This window comes from Drosophila miranda (genome assembly GCF_003369915.1).
Source record: "Drosophila miranda strain MSH22 chromosome Y unlocalized genomic scaffold, D.miranda_PacBio2.1 Contig_Y1_pilon, whole genome shotgun sequence".
Lineage (NCBI taxonomy): Eukaryota > Metazoa > Arthropoda > Insecta > Diptera > Drosophilidae > Drosophila > Drosophila miranda.
Genome location: NW_022881603.1, coordinates 35,704,230 through 35,717,011, shown reverse-complemented (window position 1 = coordinate 35,717,011; position 12,782 = coordinate 35,704,230). Strand labels below are relative to the sequence as shown.

Genomic DNA, 12,782 nt, shown 5'->3' with positions numbered 1-12,782 from the left:
AACCTAAACTTTGCCCTTACGCCTCGAAAAGTTCGGGCTAAATTATTTATAGTTACTGCCTTTATGTACATTCTCCTCTATATGCGGGTGTTGTTCGGCCAAGTGCAACTATTTGCTTGGCTGTGGCACCTGCTCCGAGAATGTTTGTTCCATTCACAGGTCATAGAGTCCCATAGAGTCCAATAGAGTCCCGTCCCGGCCAGACATTTCATGGGTGTCTGCTTCCCAGACACGCCCATTCAGCCTCTAGCCTAACAGAACCTTAACAGGCCTCTGTTAGCGCTCTGGCGCTCTCTTTGCGAAAGCTCCGAGTTGGCTTTTCTTTGTTGGGTTTTCGTGGTTTTCCCTCTGACTTTGCTTGGCGGGTGCTGGCTGTGTTTGCAAAGGCCGAGGCTATTGCCGAGCGATGTCCTGACTTGTTTAAATACAGGGCGGTCGGATGTCTGGCAATTTATTCCAAGCTCGACCGGCTTTTGTTGCACTTGGCTGTTGAGAAGCGGCGGAACTCCGGCGGTGTCTCACGTAGCGTATTTAATCGGCAATAAATTGGTGAAAAATGTTTTGAAAAACAATGTGAACAGTTCCCCGGTGCAAAATTAATTAGAAGGTAAACACAAATCCATAGGAAAAACACTACACAAATAAAGTGTTTAAGTAAAAAAAAATAAATTTAATAATCCTAATATGTTAAAACATTTAATCATTTTTCTAAAGCCAAAAGGAGCTAAACATTGAAAACATTTAGTACATTTTCCTGATGGCAAAAGTTCGTAAAATATTTTGTAAACATTTATTCAGCTATGAGAAATGATGGGTTCTTCCTGTAACCGTTTCCCAGGGGAAAGTGTTCTTAACTGTTTCAAACTCGTAGGATCCATTACCGCATTCCCAGCGAACTAGGTATTTCAATTAATGCTCAAATTTTGTTTGCTTGTCATAAATCCTTTGGTAGTGTTGCAGACTCGAAAAGTTCGGAGAGAAAAAAGAGAGGACAGAAATGAATGCAGCGGAAGATAGTAAAATTGTCACCGGAATGGCAGATGCAGACACTGGAATGGAATCGCAAGGAGCAGAGGGAACAGGAATAGAAACTACAAAGGGACCAGGAGCACTCGCAGGCGCTGGATCTGTATCTGGATCTGCCCCACCATCCAGACAACAAACATTGACACGGACCGCAGAACTGGATGCGGATGGCGATGACATTGAAGTGGATGCCGAGGCGGATGATGCCACGGACAGCATCACACTGGAGCTGGCTCTCTCGCCCCACAGCAGCACACCCACACCGCCGCCCACCATGTCCGAGGAGGATTTCGCCCAACTGGACAACAGCAAACCCTTCAAGGTGGGTACCGTACAGCCATAGCCCTTGTGCGCGCTACGCCCTTCATGAGCTTTATGCTCACTGGGCCAGAATTCCGTTCAGTGATTATGGCAGTGCCCCGCGCTGTTGCTGGTGTAAAAGTTGTGAAGAGTCAGTCCAACACCAGCATCAGCAGCATGGCCCGAAAAAAGCTGTCCGGGCCACTTCAGAGCCATCCACGTGGAGGGGCATCGACATTGGTGCTTCTATGGCCGCCGCCGCTGAAGCGTTTGGTTAATTTTTGAAGTTTTTTTGGCCGAGGCAGGGCTGAAGCAAAAAAAAACCCTAATTCCCAGCCAGAATATTTTCATTATTATTCTTTTTATACCCGATACTCAAAATGAGTATTGGGGTATATTAGATTTGTGGTAAAAGTGGATGTGTGTAACGTCCAGAAGGAATCGTTTCCGACCCCATAAAGTATATATATTCTTGATCAGCATCAATAGCCGAGTCGATTGAGCCCTGTCTGTCTGTCCGTCTGTCCGTCCGTCCGTCCGTCCGTCCGTCCGTCCGTCCGTCCGTCCGTCCGTCCGTCCGTCCGTCCGTCCGTCCGTCCCCTTCAGCGCCTAGTGCTCAAAGACTATAAGATCTAGAGCAACGATGTCTTGGATCCAGACTTCTGTGATATGTCACTGCTACAAAAATATTTCAAAACTTCGCCCCGCCCACTTCCGCCCCCACAAAGAACGAAAATCTGTGGCATCCACATTTTTAAAGATACGATAAAACCAAAAACGCAGAATCGTAGAGGATGACTATATGTTCTAGAGTGTAAAATCTCAACCAGATCGTATAATTATTATAGCCAGAATCAAGAAAACAATTTCATTCTTTCTCGCTCTGTCTCTCTCTAACACACAGGTTTCATGGTCGGCTTTGCCAATTGAAAAATATGAGTTCAAGGATCTCAAAACCTATAAGAGCCAGAGCAACCAAATTTGGTATCCACACTCCTGTGATATCGGACCTTGACCGTTTCGTGTCCAAATTTCGCCACACCCCCTTCCGACCCCGCAAAGGACGAAAATCTTGGGCATCCCTAAATCTCAGAGACTATTAAGGCTAGAGTAACCAAATTTGGTATCCGCACTTCTGTTAGATCTCACTATAAAACGTATATCTCAGAATTTCGCCCCACCCCCTTCCGCCCCCACAAAGGACGAAAATCTGTTGCATCCACAATATTGCACATTCGAGAAAACTAAAAACGCAGAATCATAGATAACGACCATATCTATCAGATTGCTGAATCTGGACCAGATCAGATCATTTTTATAGCCAAAAGGAACAAATCAATTTGCACTGGCTACGCAGCGCCCGACGTCACGCTCAGACTGATTTTCTGTCTCTCTCGCACGCACTCTTTGTCGTGTCGTTTAATATTAGCAGCGTCTGCCGGAGGAAAGCCATACTGAATTAGTATCGGGTATAACTGTAGAGTTGCGGTGTCCGCAGCAACTCACAACGTTCCCCTCGTTCTTTTTATTGTTTGTGTTCTTTATTCATTATTTCGTTTTTCATGGCTATACGAATAATATTAGTTCACCACAAACTGGGCAAAAGGATGCCAATTTTGTGGATGGCCAAGAATTGAAAATTAATTAAAATGTTTAAACTGTTCGTTCAGCTAGATAAAATAGCAAAAGCAGCAGCAGGAGAAGCATGCGGGCGCCAATATGAATTGAACCAGATTGAACGGCACCCCCTCCTGCAATCGACCAACCATCCAATAAGCCGTCTCGTCTGCAGCCATCCGTGAGACGATAACGAGCCGTCTGGCACTCGGCACGGCATCATCGGGCTGGGCCAAGAACTGCTCCTCTCAAGGAGCTCTGGCCTAATCGATTGAGTGTGTGCTAAAGCCATTAAAGAGACTGCCGCCACAGCAATACGAGATGGCCAAAAGATCAGCACCGGGCCCACTGCATAAATGATAAGCTCTGCCCACAGCCACGCCCACGGAGACAGACAGGAGCAGCAATAGCAGTAGCAGCAAAAGCATATAACAATTAATTGACAGCTTGCCAGTGCCCGAAAGTTGGGCAATTTATTAGTGGCACGCAGAGGATAGAGGGCAAAGGGATGACGGATGATAAACAAATGTGTAATTCATGCGTATTTTAGCTAATTAATTAACCCCACCTCGGACTCCTCTTCCATCACTCTCCTTTCAAAGCAGTCCGTGTGTGTGGGGATGGTGCTTATCAAATTTGTACAGCTTTGAGAGAATGGAATTGATGGAACATGCAATCTACTCGCTGGGAGAGTCAATGAAACTGCATGGGAAAGTACATATATGTAGGAACTAATGAGTTTATTGGATTACTTACACTCCGTTGACTTTATGGGGAAATCTGACATCAATTGTACTCTGCTGGAGCATATTACTTGCTAGAACAACACATATCATTTCGTGTGAAATCAATCAATGATTCTGCGAATTTGATCACAGAAATTGCGAAGCATCGCTCAGTTAAAAGTTCACTGAATTGCACGTATGATTCCTGAGGGACTGACATTTTCCCACCATGTCCTGTCGGCATTCGCTCCACGCACAGTTCCTGAGTCGCAAATGCGATTTCCATGTTGCAGTCCACATCCAATTGGATTCAAAAAAAGTCCCGTGCTCCAGAGTGCACAGCCACATACCCACACAGACACCTTCCAAATGAGCTTAAAAGCGGAAAAAGGAAGAAAAAGCAGCCGCGTCATGGCCGGAATTAAATTACCCACGGGGCCACAGAAACGATGAATAACATCAGAGAACAAGACAGGAGCCAACAGAAAACAGAAACCAGAGAACGGCATTTGGAAAAGAAGACGTCAAGGGAGAAGCCTCGCCCGCCAACTCCGTGCGCCCCGGTCCCAACTCGCTCTCGCGCGCTCGGAGGGGCGCTCGGATCCACAATCCCCGATCCACACGGCGCTCACGGCAGAAAAAGCACCATAAGGCATAGAGTTAAGCAGTTACGATTTCACCCCCGCTTCAGACGGCCGATCTACCGCGCGACCGTCCAACCAAATACACACACATAATTATATATATACCACTAAACATAACGGTTTTCATTTCTTATGACGGCTACAGCAATTGCGTTGTGGGAGAGTTGAGCTTCGATCCGCCCCCCTACAAACATTGGTCCTTCGAGCAGGATCTTCGCCTTCCCCATAAGGAGAAGCTCACCCCAGCCAGCATCGGCGGATCGCTCCAAGTTCAAGAGAAGTACTCTTCGATTGTGCCTAACAACAGTGCAGTGATTTTGTGCGAGTTTTCCATCCCAGTCCGAGTTCCCGTGGCATATGTACATGCATGTGTATGTACATACTTCGTTCTGCCAACGGTTGTGGCTTCCTACTTCTCCAAAGGTTTAATTTGATCCGAGCTAACTCCTGCGTTCAGCTTCCGATCCAGTGTAAATAATATTCTTACCTCTCCAGCTACCAGCTGAACTTTCGTTGCTAACATACATACATATGTACATACATGTATGTACACATCGCAACGCAATCCAAGCGGCTGGCAACAAACATAAAGGCATATTCTTGCAATTATTTTTGTGGTTTATTCCGTGCATGCTCAACGTTCCATAGTTTGTCGGTTTTATAAGGAAATAAAATAACAAATCACTGCGCCTCCTTATTTAACTAATTATACTACCAACAAAATAACGATCCATACATACTGCACATACATACATATGTATTTATCTTACATATCTATACGTACGCATTTTAAATTAGCATATTCTTGCACATCTACATATATAATATACATATTGTATATAAAACGGTTATCCACCGTTTTACCCGTTGTTTGACATCTCTTCAACCCAAGCCGCGGTACATAGCACTTACAGCCATACATACACACATACAAGCAGCAGCAGCGGTGCATTCTTTTCGTTTTTCTTTTCGCTTTCGCTTCTCCACCGTTTGCCTGCGTTGTAGTTGTTGGGAGAATATTTTTCGGTGCCGCGCTTGACTGTAACGGAACGCCAAGTGACGCGCTACCCTGCATTTCGAGAGTATATTGTTTTCAACCGTAGTTCAATCGTAGTATTTATATCTATATATTCCGGCCACGGTGTACTATTTCCATAATTTAAATACTCGCAATAAATTCCACCAAAACCACATATCCACGGTTCGTAGTTCTAATATTCCACGTCGCCATTTCCGCTCACCTACCTTTGCGACTCTACTACGCGTTATCGCAGATCCATCAGCAAAACATGCCCACTGTTTTGAAGAAATCTCGCAAGAAGTTTAAGCGGGTGAGTTCGCTGAGTTTGACCCATCCACCCAGCTCCAACGGCTCAGTCACTACGCCCACATCTTCCCGTCCGGCCCCAGCTGAGCGAGGTCCGACCACGTCCAGGGCTCACGCACCACATGCCTTCGAGGATTTGTTGCTCCCCTCGGGAGTCCCTCGCACGGCTCCTAGCACTATGGCCGCCAGTTCCGCACAAACTAAGTTTGCCTTGGCCGCAAGCAGACTGACCCGCTTCGACCAGAAGCTCAGCGCTCCAGATGCTAGCACACCAACCCGCTCGCTCTCCCAAGTCCATCGAGAACAACTCCGAAGCCTGTGGGCAAAGGTGGACGCGGAGTTCGCGGCCTGTTCGGTGACGATGGCGGAAGAGGATCCAGAGGGTGTAGCTTATGTCCAAGAGATGTACGATGACTGCTACGCGGTCTACGCGCAATGCCTGGCCGAACTGAACGATCAGCTCGAGCCCCCGACTGTCCCTCACACGCCGCAACTGGCCGTTCAAGTGCCGACTTCCGTCGGTTGCCGCCTCCCTCCATGTGACACTGAAGTTTTCAGTGGGGACTACCAGCTGTGGCCCACGTTCCGAGACCTGTTCACCGCCATCTACATAGAAAACCCAAGGTTGGCTCCAGTGGAAAAACTGTTCCACCTCAACAAAAAGATCAGCGGTGAAGCCCACGACAAAGTGGCACAGGCTCCACTTACGAACGAGGGTTTCGCGTCCGCATGGAACGCCCTCCGTGAGCGTTTCCAAAACAAGAGGCTGATACTCAAGGCCCAGCTGAAGATCCTTTTCAGTCTGCCCCAAATCCGTACCGAGTTAGAGCTTTGGGAGCAATCCGTGACGCACAAGTCCGAAATTCCCACCTGGCACGCCATGGACAAGTTCCTGGCGGAGCGGTACCTGTCTCTCGAAGTGACCGAGGACGACCATCCAGGCATGGAGACTCAGGCCCACTCCAGGGCTAGCATACGCACTGCAGACAATTCGAGAAGCAATCCGTTTCGGTCTCAAGGAAGTCCTTATCCTAGGAGTGCCCACTCGTTCGAGACCACAGTGAATCAAACGAGGAGCACGTGTGATCTCTGCTCCAAAGAGTATCATCCAATCCGGTTATGCCCTTACTTCCTTCAAATGCCCGCTGGCGCTCGCTCCGACTACATTAAGCAAAAGCAGCTTTGTTTGAACTGCTTTGCAAGGGGCCACCAGATACGAGCATGCCAAAGCGCCCACAATTGCATAATTTGTGGAGACCGGCGCCACCCGCTTCTCCACCGTAGCAATCCAGCAAACTCCAGCGAGGCGATTTCCACAACGGCACAAAATTCCTCAGCGTGGCCCGAGCTACATCTACGAGTACCAAGCGTACAAAATCCAAGTTCGTCCGAAGCCCAGCCAAACGTTCAGTCATATTTCGCCTCCGGCACGAGTGCTGTCCTCCTAGGCACGGCCATCGTTAATATTTGCCACCTGGGAAAAACTTTCCACGCCCGCGCTCTGATCGACTCTGGCTCAGAGGCGACGTTCATTACAGAACGTCTTGTGGACATGATCAAATTGCCATTCCAACGTATCCAGGCACAGGTATCCGGCCTAAATAATGCCGTATCCGCTTAGTCAAAGAAGCTCTGCAGTTTTTCCATCCGTTCTCCGACTAAGCCGGGCTTACAACTAAATGCCACAGCCTACGATATTCCGGAATTGGCCGCGAATATTCCATCGCATCCGATCTCGCAAGGGTTCTTGAAAGACCTGCCGAACCTCTCATGGGCGGATCCGACCTTCTATGAGAGTTCACAAATAGATATCCTGATTGGAGCGGATATCCTTCCGTCCATTCAGTTAAGTGGCTCACTGACCATCATCTGTGGCTCTCTCCTCGGGCAGGAGACCATTTTCGGCTGGGTACTCACAGGTCCAGTGCCTCAGGTGATGAATCAAATCTCATCGTTCTCGAGTCAAATTTCCAGACGACCTATCACACTGGTAGAAGACTCGGGGTCTTTTTACGACAGCAATTTCCTTCCAGCTCCCTCCGCAGAAGTTCTCGAACGGTCTCCTGACCGACGGAAATATTTCCAAAATATGCACTGTATGAAAGCTCTACGCTCCGGTCCGAATTCGAGCCTGAACTCGAAGGTGAATCCGTCCTTAGATCAACATAGCCTCACCAGACTATGTAACCGGGCGGCAATTTCCAATGTCTTAAATGTGCCTCTCACCCGTTCCAAGATCGTTACTAATGTGTCTTCGACGCCTTTATTTCAATTTAGTTCTCCGCACCCAGATATGGCCCACGTCCCCGCGCCAACCGCACCAGGGAGAACCGACGTGCTCGGGAAATTGGCTCCTACCGTTGCCGAATCTGCCAAGGAGTCATTCCGCTACGGACCTACCACCAATTTCTTCTTCTGAGCCCCGAAGAGAAACTCCGAGCTGTCCTTATCAACCAGTATTGCGGGAACTGCCTGGCTCACCAACACTCCGGCAAAAACAACCACACGCTACTCCACGTACCCACGTCTCGTCGTCCGGTCCGCTCAGCCTCGGGAGCATCGTCGCCATCTAAATCGAACCATGCAAAACGCCGCCCTCGTCGTCCAGCCCGCTCAGCCGCGACTGTACCGTCGCCATCTACATCGGCTCACGACGAACGACACACTCGTCTCCCCGCGAGCCGCCCCGTCGTAGGAACCACGGCGCCATCCACAGATTCCTCAAGAGCAACTCCCGTTTTGCGCATCCTCACGCCTATCCGACCGTGGAGCGACACTGAGTCGACGTCCTTGTCAAGTCCAGAGCGCCTTTTTTTGGGATGAATCGGGTCCGGGGCGTACGCCCAGCCATAGGCCACCCCATTATACTTTGCAATCCTGCAAGGGGGGGGGGGAGGATGTTCAGGCCAGCCGTAAACAATTTCCGCGCACTGTGCCAACTCCGTGCGCCCCGGTCCCAACTCGCTCTCGCGCGCTCGGAGGGGCGCTCGGATCCACAATCCACGATCCACACGGCGCTCACGGCAGAAAAAGCACCATAAGGCATAGAGTTCAGACGGCCGATCTACCGCGCGACCGTCCAACCAAATACACACACATAATTATATATATACCACTAAACATAACGGTTTTCATTTCTTATGACGGCTACAGCAATTGCGTTGTGGGAGAGTTGAGCTTCGATCCGCCCCACTACAAAAACATAGAAAATGAAGGAGGAAAATTTCCTGCGAAGTACCATAACACTCCATTGCGGTACCCTCTTCTCTCTATCGGCTTGTGTCAATTTAGAACCTCTAATTGTCCCCAATTTGCATGGTTTGTAAGCACTACTCGTATTAGCACGGCATAGTCCAGAGCTGCATACACTCCGACATAGAAACAGAAACAGACACACATAAAAGTTGCCTCCTCCTCTTGTGTCTCTCGTGGTCCTCATGTTGAATTCATGTCTTCATTGGCATGGGCATCTCTGCCCATTGCCCGTGTAATGCTTTGGCCTGTCCTGCCGCTGCTCCTGCTATACAAACTACAAATTTACAGGGACAATATTGACAGTGGCAGGCAAACAGAAATGCGAGTACCAACGCAGACCCAACCGCACAGAGGTACATATTGGCCCTGCCCGGCTCACGGCTCACCTGTGTACTCATGACTGCTCTCATTAGAGCCGAGCTCCGATAGATCGGGACACCGAGTGGAAGAACAATCGTGTTGATCTGGTTGATGAATCCACTCAGCAGGGCAGGGCCATTGAGTTGATTGTGACTGAAAGACTCCTGCACAATGTTGAAAGGAATTTGGGCAAGGGGTTTTCCAAAATTTAGGGTTCATTGCCAGCCCGGAGCCAACGCCGACTCAACCACTCAGAAAAAAAATTGTTTCCATCAGCTAAGAGACCGAGCAACAGCAGAAGCCCAAGTTATAATGACTTTTTGGCAGCAGAAAGTAGAGGCAACAGCCTCGAAAGGAGAATAGGTGTGGGCTGACATTCAGAAAAGCCAAGTCGAAAGACGTATAAAGTGCAAACAAAACCGCAGGCCATTGGCATATGGCCCAGACTTACCCTTGCCCTTTGGACAGGCAGATAGCTGATTGAATACACGTACTGTGCCATACCCACATAATGGATTCAAGGGAAACTCCCTTGTCTAGTCCACAAACCCACAAACCAGTTGAAAATATCCACGTAATATAAGTGCGATCCCACTTAACCCCCGCCGTGACTGGCATCCATTCGAATTCGCGTGAAAGGCATGATACATTTTCATTGTCGTCGAAGCATCAGACATCCAGACGAGCAGACGTCGAGCTGTCGAGACTCTGGCCAGACTCGAGATGTGGTTGGTCATTTGATGGGTCCTCTAAGCATCGTATAATTGGGTTACGAGACAAAGTGGCTGGCGAATTGATTGATGCCAGTCGTCGGGGAGTCGTCCAAGTCAGAGTGCCATCGATTAGGAAGTCGGAGAATAGAGATGGTACTGCGATTAAATGGCCGCAAACCGCCTGACAGTCGGCTGTCAGCAGTCGACACCTGCAGATCCATCATAGTGAGCGGAAATCCTTTGGCGATTGGCCCGGCCCAACCTATTCCCGACCCTTTGGAGCGGGGCGTTTGCTCCTTTTTGATTGCTCTGGGCTGGTTTGTGCCATTTTTGTTTCTGCTTCTGTTGCTGACTTCGTTGTCCTTTTGCTTGACCCTTCCATCCATCAATCCATTCTAGGCTTTTACTTTAAGCACTAGGCTTTAAATATTTCAGTAGCAATTTCATAGGCCCGAAAAAAAAGACAGACGAGTGAAAGGAATGAAAATATAATCGGTTACCTGGCCTCGACCTTGCCATTGTACGGGTGCTTTGTTGCGCTGGCAAATAATAAATTGATTGGTTGCCTCTGCCTGCCTCCGGCATCTCTATCAAGAATACTTACACAATACATCTCCATTACCCTCATGTTTTGTCTCCTTATCACAGCCGCTTCATTGGTTTTTATTGTTTGTATTGAGAACTTAAGGGGAGAGATACGTACACGTATGCCGCTGGGGGCTTTTGTGAGTTAAAGCCAACATTTTCTGGGGCCGTTGTGGGGCTTTCTTTCGGGGGACATACATTATAACTTTAAATGGGAGCAACTGAGCAATTTTAAATGCTATGTTCTTTTGTTATTTGGCGGAGTTTTTGGTTTTCTACTACTGGGCAAATATATCCACTAAATTGCTTTAACCTGCAGATCAAGGACATCACACGCAACATACGCAAGGCTGTGGTGGCAACCACACTCGCGGAGATGCGCCTGAAGGTGGCAGCAAAGTTCCAGCGCGCTGACCCGGCGATACACCTGGACTGCGATGGCACCGAAGTGGATGACGAGGAGTACTTCAGCACCTTGGAGCCAAATGCCGAGCTGATTGCAGTCTTTCCGGGAGAGCTGTGGCGAGATGTGAGTTAGACCTAACACATTTTCCCTCTCACCTCTCACTTTTTCAACCGGCCTCTTCCAATGTACTGCCCCGCAGCCGAGCGATTATAATGCCAATTTGCGGCGACCCTCATTGGATGCCCAACGCCTACGGAAATTGGTGGGCAAGCTGCAGCAGAACTTCGTCAATGACGACTATTTGGACAAGCTCTCCAACATGGATCCCAATTCGCTGGTGGACATTACAGGACGGGAGCCAAAGGACAGCGAATACTGTGCGCAGAGCGAGACGGCGCGGCGATCCATGGAGCTGTCCTGCTAGGGGACATCCGTGAGTCACATTGAAGAGTTTGGGATAATTGGGAATGGAATGGGAACGGCACAGAACGGAACCGCCGCTTATGATAGAAATGTAAGGAATTTGTACGAGTTTTTATTGTCAAGCCGGAACCCCAAGATTTCGGGTATTTTTGGAAACACGTTTTGATGCTGGCACTTGGAGCGAAGCGACCGATTTGAAGTGATTTTGCGGGGGTTTTATCTGCATGTCTAGCGCTAATTGTTGTGTATTTTTCGAGCCCACATTTTCATAGATATACTCTCACCTAGAATGTCCAATCTCAGTCTCAGCCGACCATTGTTCCTAGACCAATAGCTGTGTAACCTAAAAGGTCTCAAAGGCCGATCCCCAGTCTCTTAGATACCTTTACACTCGTCCCACCCAGTGGGGCATCGACGAAACGGCCCTGTCTGTACCTTACTCCTCCATAATGAGAACACACCATTCTTTGGTATGTCTGTTGACTCCGTAGCACAGTCCAGGTAAATACCAACCAAAAAGCAATAGTTTTTGGCTGTAATTGAGTCCAAATCAAATGCCTGTTGCATAAATGCTCACACTAAGCACCAACCGAATTGTACTTAATGTTTTTATGGATTTGTTCACAATAAAACAAAACACTTTTCTGCACCAAATAGGAGGAGAGGGTAATTTATTCAATCGACTTTACTTCTTCGTTTTGTCCACCAGCAATTCAATTCAAATTTTAATCTGTTACGTGTGCAATACTCGGAAAAAATTTGTGGTCATTGTGTGAAAATTACTTTTTATCGATACAATAAATGAAGAATAAATGTGTTCGAAAGGCGTTTTCTTTCCCAATTTACTTGTGGTTGTTCGACTTTTATTGTATAAGTTTGTATGTCGATGCCAGGGGCCAAGTAAACGGAAATTGCAGTATGGGCTCTCATTGTCGAATGCCGAAAGGGCATTTCCTGTGCCTCAGCTGACACTTGCAGTGCCCTTGGAATTGGGCCCAGCTTTAATTATCCGAAGTGGCCAAATGGTAGGAGAAGATGTAAATAGATGTGTTCTTTAACGTTTAAACTTTATGTGCTACGAGTTTTTCCTTTCAGTTACTGCCAAGGGCAACTACGAACTAGATGGGCTTCATCAAATTTGTAGAGCAGAGCATGTTTAATGGACACAATTGCGATCCAGAGCAGTGGACTGCAACGGCCAGCAGCAGAATTGATTCGGCGTCCAGTGAGAGTAAGGTACGTTTATATCGGATGGAAGCCTGCAAAGAAGCCTGAAAAGCAACATTCCAACGAATTTGGCGAATTCCTCAATCGAGCGTCAGAGCCAACCTAGTCAGCTCATCTACTGTGAGCATCACAGTGGAAGTCCGACAGATTGGTAAGCCAAATACAACTGCTCTG

General features: G+C 48.1%; 1 protein-coding gene across 3 annotated transcripts; it reads left to right on the top strand.

The window, feature by feature from the left end:
• Positions 1-449: 449 nt before the first annotated feature.
• On the top strand, positions 450-12,178 carry LOC117185856. Of its 3 annotated transcripts, XM_033396787.1 has the most exons (5): positions 450-607; positions 839-900; positions 953-1,348; positions 10,872-11,081; positions 11,158-12,178. In XM_033396787.1, exons 3-5 carry the CDS (start codon positions 998-1,000, stop codon positions 11,380-11,382), a joined length of 786 nt encoding a protein of 261 aa, XP_033252678.1. In that variant the 5' UTR covers positions 450-607; positions 839-900; positions 953-997; the 3' UTR covers positions 11,383-12,178. The 3 variants fall into 3 exon arrangements, with proteins under 3 accessions (XP_033252678.1, XP_033252676.1, XP_033252677.1); XM_033396785.1 differs by lacking the exon at positions 839-900; XM_033396786.1 differs by lacking the exon at positions 450-607 and having other exon boundaries at positions 774-900.
• The last annotated feature ends 604 nt before the right edge of the window (positions 12,179-12,782 follow it).

Bases quoted from the DNA above. Each gene is read 5' to 3' on its own strand.
- LOC117185856 (XM_033396785.1), top strand. From the start codon at position 998: ATGAATGCAGCGGAAGATAGTAAAATTGTCACCGGAATGGCAGATGCA. The intron at 1,349-10,871 runs GTGGGTACCGTA...TTTAACCTGCAG, and splicing joins ACAACAGCAAACCCTTCAAG to ATCAAGGACATCACACGCAA. The intron at 11,082-11,157 runs GTGAGTTAGACC...ACTGCCCCGCAG, and splicing joins CGGGAGAGCTGTGGCGAGAT to CCGAGCGATTATAATGCCAA.